We start from the raw sequence: 12,762 nt of genomic DNA, 5'->3' as shown, positions 1-12,762 counted from the left end.
AATGATTTTTATCTCTATGTATGTGATGAAGTTTATGAAAAATGAAAATATAAAATCTTGTGGTCTATTATTTCGATTGATAAATATATAGGTTAAACCTATAACTCACCAACATTTTTGTTGACGTTTTAAGCATGTTTATTCTCAGGTAATTGTTAAGAGCTTCCGCTGTTGCATACTAAATTAAGGACAAGATTTGGAGTCCATACTTGTTTAATATTGTTTGAAAACTGCATTCGAAGACATATATTGTTGTGTAATATTATTGTAAACCATTATGTAATGGTCGTGTGAAAACGCTATATTTTTTATTATCATTTTTAAACCTTTATCGATAAAATAGAGGTTATGGTTTGTGTTAAAATCGAATGCAGTCTTTGAAAAACGTCTCATATAGAGGTCAAAACCTCGCAACGAAATCAATTAATATGGAACGTTTATAATCAATATGAACGGGACATTTCAGTATATCCGCTAACAGCAAGGTTCGAGATATTGTTCATAATAATGCTTGGATTTAGCCATCAGATTGGGTGGCTCGGGCCCCTGTGATTTCTTTAATTAGTGTCTAAATTCTTTCGAATGGTACTGATATTGTCAAGTGGAAGGATAATGCTAGTGTGGTCCATGATTTTTCGGTCCATTTAAATACAGTGTCATGGTACTCCGTTGTGTGGTACTCTTAATGTATTCCACGACATGCATTTGTGGTATGGCTCCTCATGGGGGAAAATCTGTGAACTCAAGATAAACTTCATACCTGGGAGATTAGACAAGATATTGGGATGGTTTGTTCTCTTTGTAATCAGGTTCCGGACTCCCATAGCCATCTTTTCTTTGTGTGTTGTTATTCGGATCAAGTTTGGTCCCTAGTTGCAAAGCATATCTACTTCCCCATCATTTGCAATGGATGGAAGGATTTTACAGCTTTGTTATCGCCATTTGTGAACCGGAACATTGCTTGTATTATTGTCACAAAACTATTATTTGGGGCTACTGTTAATTTTTTATGGCAAGAAAGGAACTCTAGGTTCTTCAAAAAAGGTAGAAGGTCAGCGAAGTATTTATACGATGCTATTTACTCCACCGTTCGTCTGAAGCTCATGAGTATCCGCTGGAAGGCATCTCCGTAAGTGCTTCGTTTAAAGTCACTTGGAAAATTTCTTGAGGCATTGTGTTTTGGTGTCTATTACATTAGTTCTTTGTATGCTCATGGGGTCATTGTTTCTTTTTGATGCTTTGGCTTGGTTGTTTGAGAGGCTTTAGGACATTTCCTTTAGTCGTTTGTGCTTCATGTATCTATTCTTTTATTCTTTATTAAAATTCGCCGGGTAAAACCCTTTACCCAAAAAAAGGATGTGTGGCTAGGTGATACCACGTTGGCTTCTCGCTATAGCAGACTATTCAGATGAGAACGTGATCCCGATTGCATGGTTAATGACATAATTCAAGGATCAGATTGGACATGGAACTGGTCTTGAACCCCTACTCCCGCTTGCAACCTGGCTTCCTTTCTTTTTGATGTTGCAGATATTCAGACAAGAGTTGCTGCTGATCGTGGTTATAGACCATCGAAGGTGATGGTTGCTTTTCAGTTCGAGGTACTAGAGGAGTTTTGGATGATTTTTTCTTAACATCTTCTTCGGTCAGTACTTCTTGGCGCAAATATATCCGGATTAAGGTTAACATCTTTACTTGGCTTCTGCTTTTGGATCGTCTTCATACTCTATTAAGCATTACTTATTGCGGGATTGAGATTAACTCTATCATTTATTCTATTTGTGGAGTTGGTGGTGAGTCTAGAGACCACTTTTTCATTGCTTGTAACATTGCTGCTTCATTGTGGAATCGTATCGATCTTTAGTTAAATGTCTCTTGGCAGTTTGTTTATCCTGTGGAAGACTTGTTTGGGTGGATCCAATCCCAGTTCACGTCTTCTGTTCAATAAATTCAGTGTTCTTGCCCTGTCATTTCTAATCTATGGTTGTTACGGGGTCTTAGAAACGATCTTTTGCATGATTCTAATACTATCAAGATTTTCGTTGTTTGATAATATTAGATTGCCCGCTTTTTTGGTTAAAATTTAAAGGTAAATTCGCTCCTAATTTGAATGAATGGCTTCATAATCCTTTGTAGAATATGGAGTAATTTTTAAGCATATTTATAGTATTTTTGATAAAAGTCGTTATTCCAGATAAAAATAAAATAAAATAAAACATTCCTTCATTATATCACAAAAAAAAAAAAAAAAAAAAAAAAAAAATTTAATAAAAAAAGATAAATAAATAAATATTAAAGTTGTTAACGTTCCGTAAGCAACAAATTCGCTTTCAAAATAACCATCAACCAATGATTCATATTTCATTTTCTTTATTGTCGGGTCACATACCTAAATTAATTTTGTCCGCAACAATAACAATCATATGTCTGTCCGAAAACACCAAATTTTATTTTTTTTTTGAAAAGCAAGTAAATTATATTAATATAAACCGGATAAGTACAAGTCCCTATAAACTATACAACGAATATTACAACTCGATTACATTTGATGACTATGATCATGCGAGTATGCGAGATTCGAATAGTTTCAGCCGATTCCTGTTCTTTGTGTATCCGAGAAGATGTAGGAGGATGGGTTTATGAGCCATTGGTGCCACTCGATTGGTGATTTTTTTGCTCTTTTTGAGATCCAAGAATAGCTTTGTGTTTGTATTTCGTTGAGTATGATGTCGTGGTTCCAATCTTTCTTGCTAAAGACTTTTAAGTTGCGGTGTTTCCATAGGATGTAGATGGTGGACCATTTGGTGGCTTGCCAAATTGAGGTACCGGTTTGATTGGAGGAGAGGTTTTGGTTGATTGATGTAATGTCGGAGAAGTTAGTTAGTAAGTTGTTGGGGAGCTTCCACCATTGTAGAATGGAACTCCATATTTGAGTGGTTTTTGGACATAGAAAGAGGATATGATCTATGGATTCGATTTGCGCTTCGCAAATTGGGCACAATATTGAGTCAAGGTCGATATTTCTTTTGTCGAGTTCGGATCTAGTTGGTATTCTACCGTTTATGACACGCCATATGAAAATGCAGATTTTTTGTGGTAAGAATTTATTTCTAGGTGTTGGTGTCGAACTGTGTGAAGTTGCGAGTTTTAAGTTATCAAGGATATGAGATAGCATTTTTGTAGAGAAGGAACCGGAAGGGTCGAGGTTCCATTTCCATGAATCCGGCGCCTCGGTAAGGGAGATGGATGATATGAGATTGTTTAGTTCAGTTAGCTCGCGAAGTCCACGTCCGGTAGGTGTACGAGTCCAAGCCCATGAACCGTGTGTGATTGTGTTGGAGAGTGTGAGACGGTCCGCGACTGAAGCGTTTTTGTTTGAGTCGAGCATGTATAGCCTTCGGAACAGGTTGTTGAGTGGTTCCGTACCACACCAAATGTCGGTCCAGAATTTGGTGTTCGAGCCATTTCCAATGCATTTGTTGATCGAGGATGAGAAGCTAATTCCGATGTTGTCCGCGATTTTCCCTGCTTTAATGATCTCGTTCCAAATTGTTCTACCTGAAACTTTTCTAGAAAAATCGTTAGTGCAAACCCCGCCCCCCGCCCCGTAAATACTCGAGATTATTTTTACCCATAAAGCGGTTTTTTCGTTGTGGAACCTCCACCACCATTTACAAAGTAAAGAAATGTTTTTACAAAATAAGGATCCAATGTTAAGCCCTCCTTTGTCATATGGTGATAAGATTAATTCCCACTTTATCCAATTAATTTTGTTGTTTGATTCGGACCCGCCCCAAAAGAATTTTCTTCTAATTGCTTCTAGAGAGTTAATGACTTTGGTAGGTGCGTGAAATAGGGAGAAATAATAGAGTGGTAGGCTTGAAAGTACGGATTTTATTAAAGTGAGCCGACCGCCATAGGATATGGTTTTGGCTTTCCAATCGGAGAGGCGTTTTTCGAATTTTTCAATGATGGGGTGCCATGATGATGCTTTAGTAGATGGGACACCAATAGGTAACCCGAGGTACGTGAATGGGGTAGAGCCCGCCGAACAGTCGATGGCCTTGGCCATATCTTCCACTTCCGGTTTGGGAACCCCGATCCCGTAGAGGCTACTTTTTTTTAGGTTAACTTTTAAGCCAGAGATGTTTTCGAAGCATTTTAACAGTTTAGCGATGTTTTTAGAGTTTCGTTTGCTCCATTCGCCGAAGAAGATTGTGTCATCTGCATATTGAAGATGGGAAATAACAATCTCGTCATGTCCGACGCGGATACCTCGGAATTGGTTTTTTGTGATGGCACGTTTGACGAGGATGTTAAGCCCTTCGGCTGCAATGATGAACAAGAATGGGGAGATTGGATCACCTTGGCGGATGCCCCTACCGGGGGTGAATTCACGTGTGGGGGAACCGTTGATTAGAATAGAGATTGTGGAGGAGGAGAGACATGCTTTAATGAAACTTATCCATTTGATTCCGAAGCCTAAGCTCTTCATAGTGTTGAAGAGGAAGTCCCATTCTATACAATCAAATGCTTTTTCAAAGTCTACTTTAAAAATAAGACCTTTTTGTTTCTTACGTTTTAGTTCGTCTATAATTTCGTTGGCAATGAGTACACTATCTAGGATGTTGCGACCTTTTAGGAATGCCGTTTGTTCGGAACCTATTATTTTATGGATTATTTTTGCGAGACGGTTAGAGAGGAGCTTTGTGAGGATTTTGTAATAGCAACCGATGAGGCATATCGGTCGGTATTCGTTAAATCCTATAGGATTAGATTTTTTAGGAATGAGTGTGAAGAAAGATGCGTTGCAACCCTTGGATATCTCAGAATGCAACCAAAACCAGTCAAGAGCCGCAGTTAGGTCCTCTTTTACTAGCCACCAGTATTTTTTAAGGAATTTCATGTTGAATCCGTCGGGGCCGGGAGCTTTAGAGCTGTCGCATCCTTGTAGGGCATCCCATATTTCCTGTTCTGAAAAGCGGGCCTCGAGTATGAGATTATCCTCGGGGGTGATGTAGGAGTGATGAGGTTCATTTTCAAAAGGGCAATTGCCTTTACAATTTTTAGATTGGAACAGAGAGTCGAAGTATTTGAGTGCTTCGCTTTTGATGATGTTTGGGTCTTCTGACCATGAGCCGTTAACCGATATACCTCGAATATTGTTTTTGTTTGCGCGTCTTTTGATGTAATTGTGGAAATATTTGGAGTTTTCATCGCCTTCAAGGTTCCATTTAATTCGTGCCTTTTGTTTTAACATGTTGTTCTTCTTTTTGACTTTTTCGATGTGTTGTGATTTATTATTGATCCAGTTTTCTTTTTCAGTTTCGGAGAGAGGTCTAGATTCCGCTATTCTTTCAAAATCATTTGAAGCGTTGTGTAAGGCCTTAATTTCGTTGTCAAGGTTGTTTAGGTGTAGACTACATTTTTTAAGTTCAAGCTTAACGTTTTTTAATTTATTTCGGAATATACAATCGGGCCGGTTACCGTTGACCGGGAGGAGCCAAGTGTTTTTTATGATTTCATCTACGTTGTCAATTTTTAACCAAGTGTTGAATACGCGTGTGGGTTTAGGACCGAAGTTTACAAATGAATTTTTAAGGATTATGGGGCAGTGATCTGATAGGTCGCGATCAAGAGTTTTCGAGGAGATGTCAGGCCATATTTGCAACATGCTTTCGAAAATAAGGAAACGATCAAGCTTGCTGAATTTTTGTTTGTTTAAGCAGATGCGCGTGAATTTTTTTCCGCCTAGCGGTAGATCGATGAGGTTGGTATTTTGGATGAATTTATTAAAGTTGTCGGCCCAGGATTGTTTGTAGATACAGTTTAAACGTTCGGACTTAGATCTAACCTCGTTGAAATCACCAAAGATGATGTGAGGGACCTCAATGGATTCGACGAGGTTATGAAGTTCGGACCAGAATCTAAGTTTTTTCTGATGTGAGTGGGGACCATAAACGTTGATGATGACCAGGTCGGTATCATATCCCGTCCATTTGCCCTTAATGGCGAGGAAAAATTCCCCTTCGATAGCTTGCTCAAACAGAAAAGTGGAGGTATCCCATATTAGTAAGAGACCACCCGAGGCACCGATTGCATCTTTTTGAACAAACTTGAAGTTTGAATTGTGCCAAAACGATTCGATGAGAGAGTCTGGGGTGTTACCGCATTTTGTTTCTTGAAGCCCAAGGATAATTGGATTTTCTACGTTACAGATGTGTTTTAACCAATTTATTTTGCCCGAGTTATCGAGGCTACGGATATTGAGAGAAATACAACCCATTACAAAGAAAAAATTACGAGAGGGGGATATGGATGATATAACAGCTTAGTTATCGGGGATCCACTCGATGCCGATGCCCCTTCCAAACTCCTTTGTGTCCGTGGATTTGCTGGCAGCAGTGGTATTCTCGGTCGAATGAACTGCTTGCGCCTTGGATTTCGATTTTGGTAAGGTGCCTGAGTTTTTGGAAGAAGAACTAGCTTTGCGATTGAGATTAGCAAATTTTATTTTTTGGCCACTACGTGCACAGTGTTTGATATATAGGAATTTAGACCTGGTTTTTTTAGTGCTTGAGTCGTTTTTTGGATTGCGGATATGATTGGAGTTAATCGGGTCGTGTTCGGCGTGGGTTCTAGCAATTTTTTTGAAATTAGGATTGTAAGGTATCATGTTTTTTCTTTTGTTTGGGCCATTTTTCTGTTTCTTTTTGATGGTAGCGATCTCAGGATTAGCAATAAATTCGTTGGAGTAGATTGTTTCAGTTGTTGTCGGATTGGAACTTAGGTTTCGCGGGTTAGGGTCGGTGGAGGTAGATGGGTTAAGGTTCGGTTGAGGTGAAACTGCCGTGTTTATCTCAACAGATTTACGTGGAGAATTGGCTGTTGTTGGGTTGACTTTGGGTGATGGGCTGTCCAAATTAGTGGGCTTTTTGTCTTGAAGGGAGTTTATTAGGGCTATTGGGCTTGGCGGTGGGCTGCCATTTGATTTGTATTTTTTGTTTTGAACGGAATTTATGAGTTCTGTTGGGCTTATGGGAGTTATAGGTTCCGACGTGTTGTGTGAAGGGGTGTTATTGCGATTTTGTTTGACCGAATCATAAGAGTTTAAACTGGATGATTGTTCCGATTTGTCGTTGTTGTTAAAAGGAGATTGGTGTTGGCTGCTAATCGAGAAGGGGATTGTTTCAACTTTTTTTGGATGTTCGGAAGATTGGAGATGACTTGGATTGTCTGAGACTTTTGGTGTGGTGACGGGTGAGTTATGTTTGCAATTTTCGGAAGATTGTGAAACATTATCATCGTCTTTGTAACTATCTTTATCCGAGTAGTATTCATCGGACAACAGATCATCGTCATCCCAAGTCGAGGACACATTGTCTTTAACGTTAAAATCGATAGGTTGGACCGAATTCTCGATTACAAATGCAGAGAATAGTTTTGAATCGTAGTGAATATGGGCGTGTCCGTAAATGTTAGGATAACATTGTGTTAATATGAGGACTTTGCCGATCGATAGATCTTGGGAGCCATTTGCCTCAATACAACAGTTTTTCATGTCGATGATTTCGCCCCAACAACTTGCAATTTTACGAAAGGTAGTTTCGAACCAACAAGATATGGGGACCCCCCGGATGTCTAACCAGACTAGGCGACCCGGAGGTGTGTATATGTCCGGTTCCCATGGTCTTATGTTATCGAACCAGTTCCACAACGGATGTTTTTTATCGAAGCTTTGAGGGTTGAGTACATCAAAACCGAGCTTGATATCCTCGAAAATTAACAGTACATCCTTGCCACCAAGGTATTTGGTTTCGAAGCCAGTTAGGTTTTCCGATTTACATATTTCGTCTAGGTATTCAAGGTGGTCAATATTTTTAATAGAGCCGATAAGGGCATGTCCAAGAAGTTCAGTGACGTTATCGTCTTTAGGAATACGAATAGAAAATTCTTTTGAAGGGTCAATAAACGACTTACAGTGGTAATTAGGAGGTTCGTTGCGAAGTGCTTCTGTGAATTTCCTTCCATCGGTTTGCTTGTTGGGATCAAATGGTTGACCGGTAGATGAGTTGTTGGTGACGTTGGTGCTGCCTGTAGTTGGTTTATTGCCAGCAGGAGATGAACCGTTTCGATCGTGAGCCTTGTAAACCGTTAGAGTCTGACCGTCAATTGCGATTAAATTGAGTCTTCTAGTAAACTGATCTATGTTGTGTGGCAGGATGTTTTTGAATCGAACGAAGCCATAACGCTTACCACTTTTTAGGGTTTTTTTGGGGATGTATACCTCAGATATTTCGCCGTGTTTTTTGAATAAACCCCAAAGATTTACAGCATTCCATGAGTCAGGAAAATTGAAAAACAAGAAAGAGGTGATAGCTTTGGATTCTGGCAGTTTGTTTGAAGATGAAAGGTTGTGGATTCCGTAATTTTTTATTAGGCTTTTAGCGTGCTCTTGATATTTGAAACGGTTGTAAATCATTTGGTTTGCGTCTTTTAGAGGGTTAACAGTAGGTATGTAATTCTTGGGTGGATTGTGGTTTAAAGGTGGGAAATCAGACAAAAGAGGGCCATCGAATATAGGGTTTGGGTGTGAACCATTAACTTCTGGATTTGAAGCGTTGCCGGCGGTTGGGGGGTAGTTGGGTGAGTTGCCGTGATGTTTGTTTCTGCTGCGATTTACGTTAATCCGAACCCCGACGTTTTCGGGTTGGTACTTTATGTTGTTAATAAAGTGAGAATTGTGAGCCTGGTGTTGTGATTTATGTTTAAAAGAAAGTTTAGGGGTGAACGGAGATGTAAGGATTGGATGCATGTTTGAAGAATCGATTGTGAAAGCAGTTTCCGGTGATTATTGCCGGAGAAGAAACGTTATCGGTGATTGTTGGGAAGGTGAGAGAGAGAATTCATAAACACCAAATTTTATTAATCAAAGAATGTGATATATTCAAAGTTTTTTCATTAAGAAAAAAAATAAAATGTTCACTTGGTATCTTTGGTTGTGCTAGCTTCTAGCTAGTATTTTTATTATTAATACAATACAATTACTCGCATTTAAAAAACGAAGAAAAAATTAAATGAAACGAAATACCGCTGTTTAACGAGTTACTGAAGTTGGTACAACTTATCAAAATATTAAATCATCACACGAGAAAACAGAGCATTCAAATAGATAAATAATGTATAGACCAACTTGATTAATATATATAAATATCTTCAATAAAGAATATTTCTAAAGAGTATTTCACGTGTAAAAATCAACTAAACACTTATGTAAATATTTGATTTGATATGTATACCCTATTTCATTATGGCTCAATGAATAATAACCCAAATGCCTTCACTTGGAACATCTTGATGCACCACGAATAACATATAGTAGCCCGATGGTGCAATCATCCGGGAAGGTGGTGCGGTTGTGTGTATTTCGTAAGTCGAATCCCCGACACTCTTTGTCGTTTTACCGCCATCAAGAATCAACAATCTTTGATTCATTGAAAACGAGTGCGTGTTAAAAGATGGTGATATTATTGTCACCGAGAGTAAGTTTAGGTCAACCTTGTTTTGAACCGTGAATCGAACAACTATTTGTTCACCATATCGAATATTAGCTTGGTTCGCGGGTGCAATTATTTTGGGACGAATATCAGACGAGGTTGTAGCCAAATAAGACGGTGAAAACGCCTCCAAGCTTAATTCGGTAGGAAAAAGTACATTTGTGAAATTATAGAATATGTGAGGGTTACTTCCACCAACCAAAACTCGACCATCGCGAATCAAAATCGCGGTTGAATGGTACATTCGTGGTATCGTGCTCGGGTTTTGAACCTCAAAACGAGAATTAAACGGGCAAAATGGTCGGTAAACCACTGGATTAAAGACCGGGTTCCTCCCATACTCCCAACCCGCGGTCCCATTCGCCCCACCATTAACAATCAAAACGTCACCATTAGGCAGCAAAATCATATCACCCATGACACGACCCATGGGCATAGTTTCCATAACCCATTTTGGATCCGGGTCGGATAGTTTAATCCTTCCACAACTATTCAAAGCTCCATCAAACTTTCCATTTTTAGCATTCACAAATGACCCTTTGGGTGCACCCCCACATACCAAAACCTCCACATTCATCACACCTTCTTGTCCAACATGCATTGGAAGTAGTACGGCAGAGCCCGTACTCGGATAGTTTCTCGGATCCCCACCCGTTATCTCCGGGTACGTTTTCACAACCCGGTTCTTTAAATAATCAAATAAAATGGCATGATTATTCGCAAAAATAAATAAATTACCATCGGTATTAAGAAACACAAATGGATATAAATTATTCTCAATATCTTTATCATTCGTGTCTACTAATAACCGTAAACCATAAGCTTTATCCGATCCCACTTTTTTCGGATAAAACTCATAATTATACTGCCGGCGGCCGCCAATCACAATCTGGCGGCCATCCGGCAGTATATGGTTAGTAGCATACCACCTCCTTTGCACTAACCCTAATTTAATCTCTTCCCAATCGCATTTACTACATGAACTTTTAAAAACTCTAATAACATGATCACCATCATTAAACCCACCAGTTTGGACAAGGCTTCCATCAGGCATTAACGCACCAGAAGAACACCAAACGTCCGTTAGAACCATAAGTGGTCGAATTGCGTTTGAAGCGACGTCGTATTCGATAGAATGAGCTGTACAATCTTTTTTCAAAACGGTGTCGTTTGGATCTTCACGACATTTTCCATCAGGAAGTGAAATGTTGGACTGACCAAAGTCGGTACGGTCGAAAATGATGACACGATCAGTTGGAAGAAGTTGCATGTGCATGGCGGAGATGCCAATGGATTGGTGGAGGAGTGACCAGCTGCCGCCGGTGGTTACCGCGGCGGCGGCGGCGGCGGTGGTGTATGATTCGATTATGAGGTGAAAGTAGAGGAAATAAGATGAAAGGATAATAATGAGTGGATGTGAATCCATGGGCAGGGAGAATGTAAAGTTTGTCGTTATATGTGTGGGATGATTAAATATTATATTATGTTGTTTAAAATTTTGTATACATTAATTATATTATATTAATATGGTAGTATCATGTTATGTAATTATGCCACTAATAATGTATAATGTATATATAAGGTAGACGAAGCACCCATACAAACTCCACATAACATTATTCCTGAACGTAATGGGAAGTACTATGAACGAAAATGACCCGTGAGAGGTAACAGAACGGGTTTTTCATTTAGCTTTGGTCGGGTTTATGTAATTATTTAGGTTTTATAATGTAGTACTCCGTAACATAATTAAGATAGATAGATATACATATAGATAAATATTAATAACCATGGGCGTGGCAGGTGAGTGAGTAAAACTTGACTTCTAAAATAGAATTTGTACAGTATTTAGTTAAGGTTCCAGACTATTAGAAAATAATTCTCCACACATTGTGGGATTGATCTCATTGATATTTATAGTACATACAAGATTTGGAGAGAAAGATAAATTACATAAATATGGAAACTATATCTATACAATATTTACTCATAACTTGCTCTCTAAGTATAATTTGTTCTCCAAGTATACATACTTTTAACTTGGTCCCTAAGTAATACGTTTATACCTCTAATACCCCCCCTCAAGCGAAGAGGTGAGAAACCAACTCGAGCTTGGTGCGGAAAGACTTGACCAACGGAAAATGCAAGCTCTTGATAATGCTTCTTTTAAAGCTGTCCTAACTACACACGTGGTGGACAAAACGGATTACGACAAAAAATAGAATAGAGAAGATGATTTTTTTTTTTTTTTTTTTTTGAGAAAAGAAATTGAAGAAAGTTTGAAGAATAAGAATAAGAAGTTAAATGTGTCGGCGTTGTAACGAGACGGCGGTACAGAGATAGCCTGACTCGGTCTCGAAGTAGCGACGACGGCACACACATGGGGCCTGACTCGGACTCGCTTTAGAGATGGCGGCACACACATAGGGGCCTGACTCGATCTCCGGATAAAATCTGCTCGACAAAAATAATAAGTGTACGATCATGGTTATGATTGCTCAATGATCGGGTGGAGAATTGTATAATAACAATTATGAAATAATGGATTAATTAAAATTAATAATTCTTGCTAGACTCGTACGAGGAAAAGAAAAAGAAACGAAATCGGTGGTTATATTGGTGATTGTTGATAACAATATGTAGACTTTAAAGTGCAACAATATTTAATATGCAAAGATAATGCAAAATTGCAAACAACACCGCTAGTCATCGATAAGAAATATAGAAAAGAAGTATAAGAAACGGAAGAAGATGATTTAGGGTTTAGGATCGATTAGGCTGATACCATATTAGAAAATAATTCTCCACACATTGTGAGATTGATCTCATTGATATTTATAGTACATTCAAGAGAGAAAAATAAATTACATAAATATGGAAACTATATCTATACAATATTTACTCATAACTTGCTCTCTAAGTATAACTTGTTCTCCAAGTATACATACTTTTAACTTGGTCCCTAAGTAATACGTTTATACCTCTAATACAGACGTACTTGAAAGCTAGTAGCGGAAGCAGAAGAATCGATGTTTAAATCACCGATCGGGAACGGAAAGCTTTCGGAATTCACAACCTAATTATCTTATCTTGTTTGCCTCAGACATACACAAATGAAACAAGATTACTATCTTGTCTCTCTCAAAGTTTCTCTCATTTGTGCTTTTGTTTTCTTGTTTTCTTATACATGTAACCTCTCATTATA

At 38.6% G+C, this 12,762-nt stretch overlaps 2 protein-coding genes across 2 annotated transcripts; one reads left to right on the top strand and one right to left on the bottom strand.

The window, feature by feature from the left end:
- The first annotated feature begins 785 nt into the window (after positions 1 to 785).
- Positions 786 to 1,948, top strand: LOC139859390 (uncharacterized). The gene is made up of 3 exons (XM_071848180.1): positions 786 to 1,107; positions 1,531 to 1,601; positions 1,883 to 1,948. Exons 1-3 carry the CDS (start codon positions 786 to 788, stop codon positions 1,946 to 1,948), a joined length of 459 nt encoding a protein of 152 aa, XP_071704281.1.
- Positions 1,949 to 9,315: 7,367 nt separating this feature from the next.
- On the bottom strand, positions 9,316 to 10,987 carry LOC139859389 (aldehyde oxidase GLOX-like). Its single transcript, XM_071848179.1, has one exon. It carries the CDS (start codon positions 10,981 to 10,983, stop codon positions 9,316 to 9,318), a length of 1,668 nt encoding a protein of 555 aa, XP_071704280.1. The 5' UTR covers positions 10,984 to 10,987.
- Positions 10,988 to 12,762: the final 1,775 nt, after the last annotated feature.

This window comes from Rutidosis leptorrhynchoides, chromosome 7 (assembly GCF_046630445.1).
Source record: "Rutidosis leptorrhynchoides isolate AG116_Rl617_1_P2 chromosome 7, CSIRO_AGI_Rlap_v1, whole genome shotgun sequence".
Lineage (NCBI taxonomy): Eukaryota > Viridiplantae > Streptophyta > Magnoliopsida > Asterales > Asteraceae > Rutidosis > Rutidosis leptorrhynchoides.
This window is presented reverse-complemented; position numbering and strand designations above follow the sequence as displayed.

Excerpts from the sequence above, each read along its gene's own strand:
- LOC139859389 (XM_071848179.1), bottom strand. The coding sequence starts at position 10,983 with ATGGATTCACATCCACTCATTATTATCCTTTCATCTTATTTCCTCTAC.
- LOC139859390 (XM_071848180.1), top strand. The coding sequence starts at position 786 with ATGGTTTGTTCTCTTTGTAATCAGGTTCCGGACTCCCATAGCCATCTT. Across the intron at positions 1,108-1,530 it reads CGTTCGTCTGAAGCTCATGA|ATATTCAGACAAGAGTTGCT; the intron begins GTATCCGCTGGA and ends TTGATGTTGCAG. Across the intron at positions 1,602-1,882 it reads TGGTTGCTTTTCAGTTCGAG|TTTGTTTATCCTGTGGAAGA; the intron begins GTACTAGAGGAG and ends GTCTCTTGGCAG.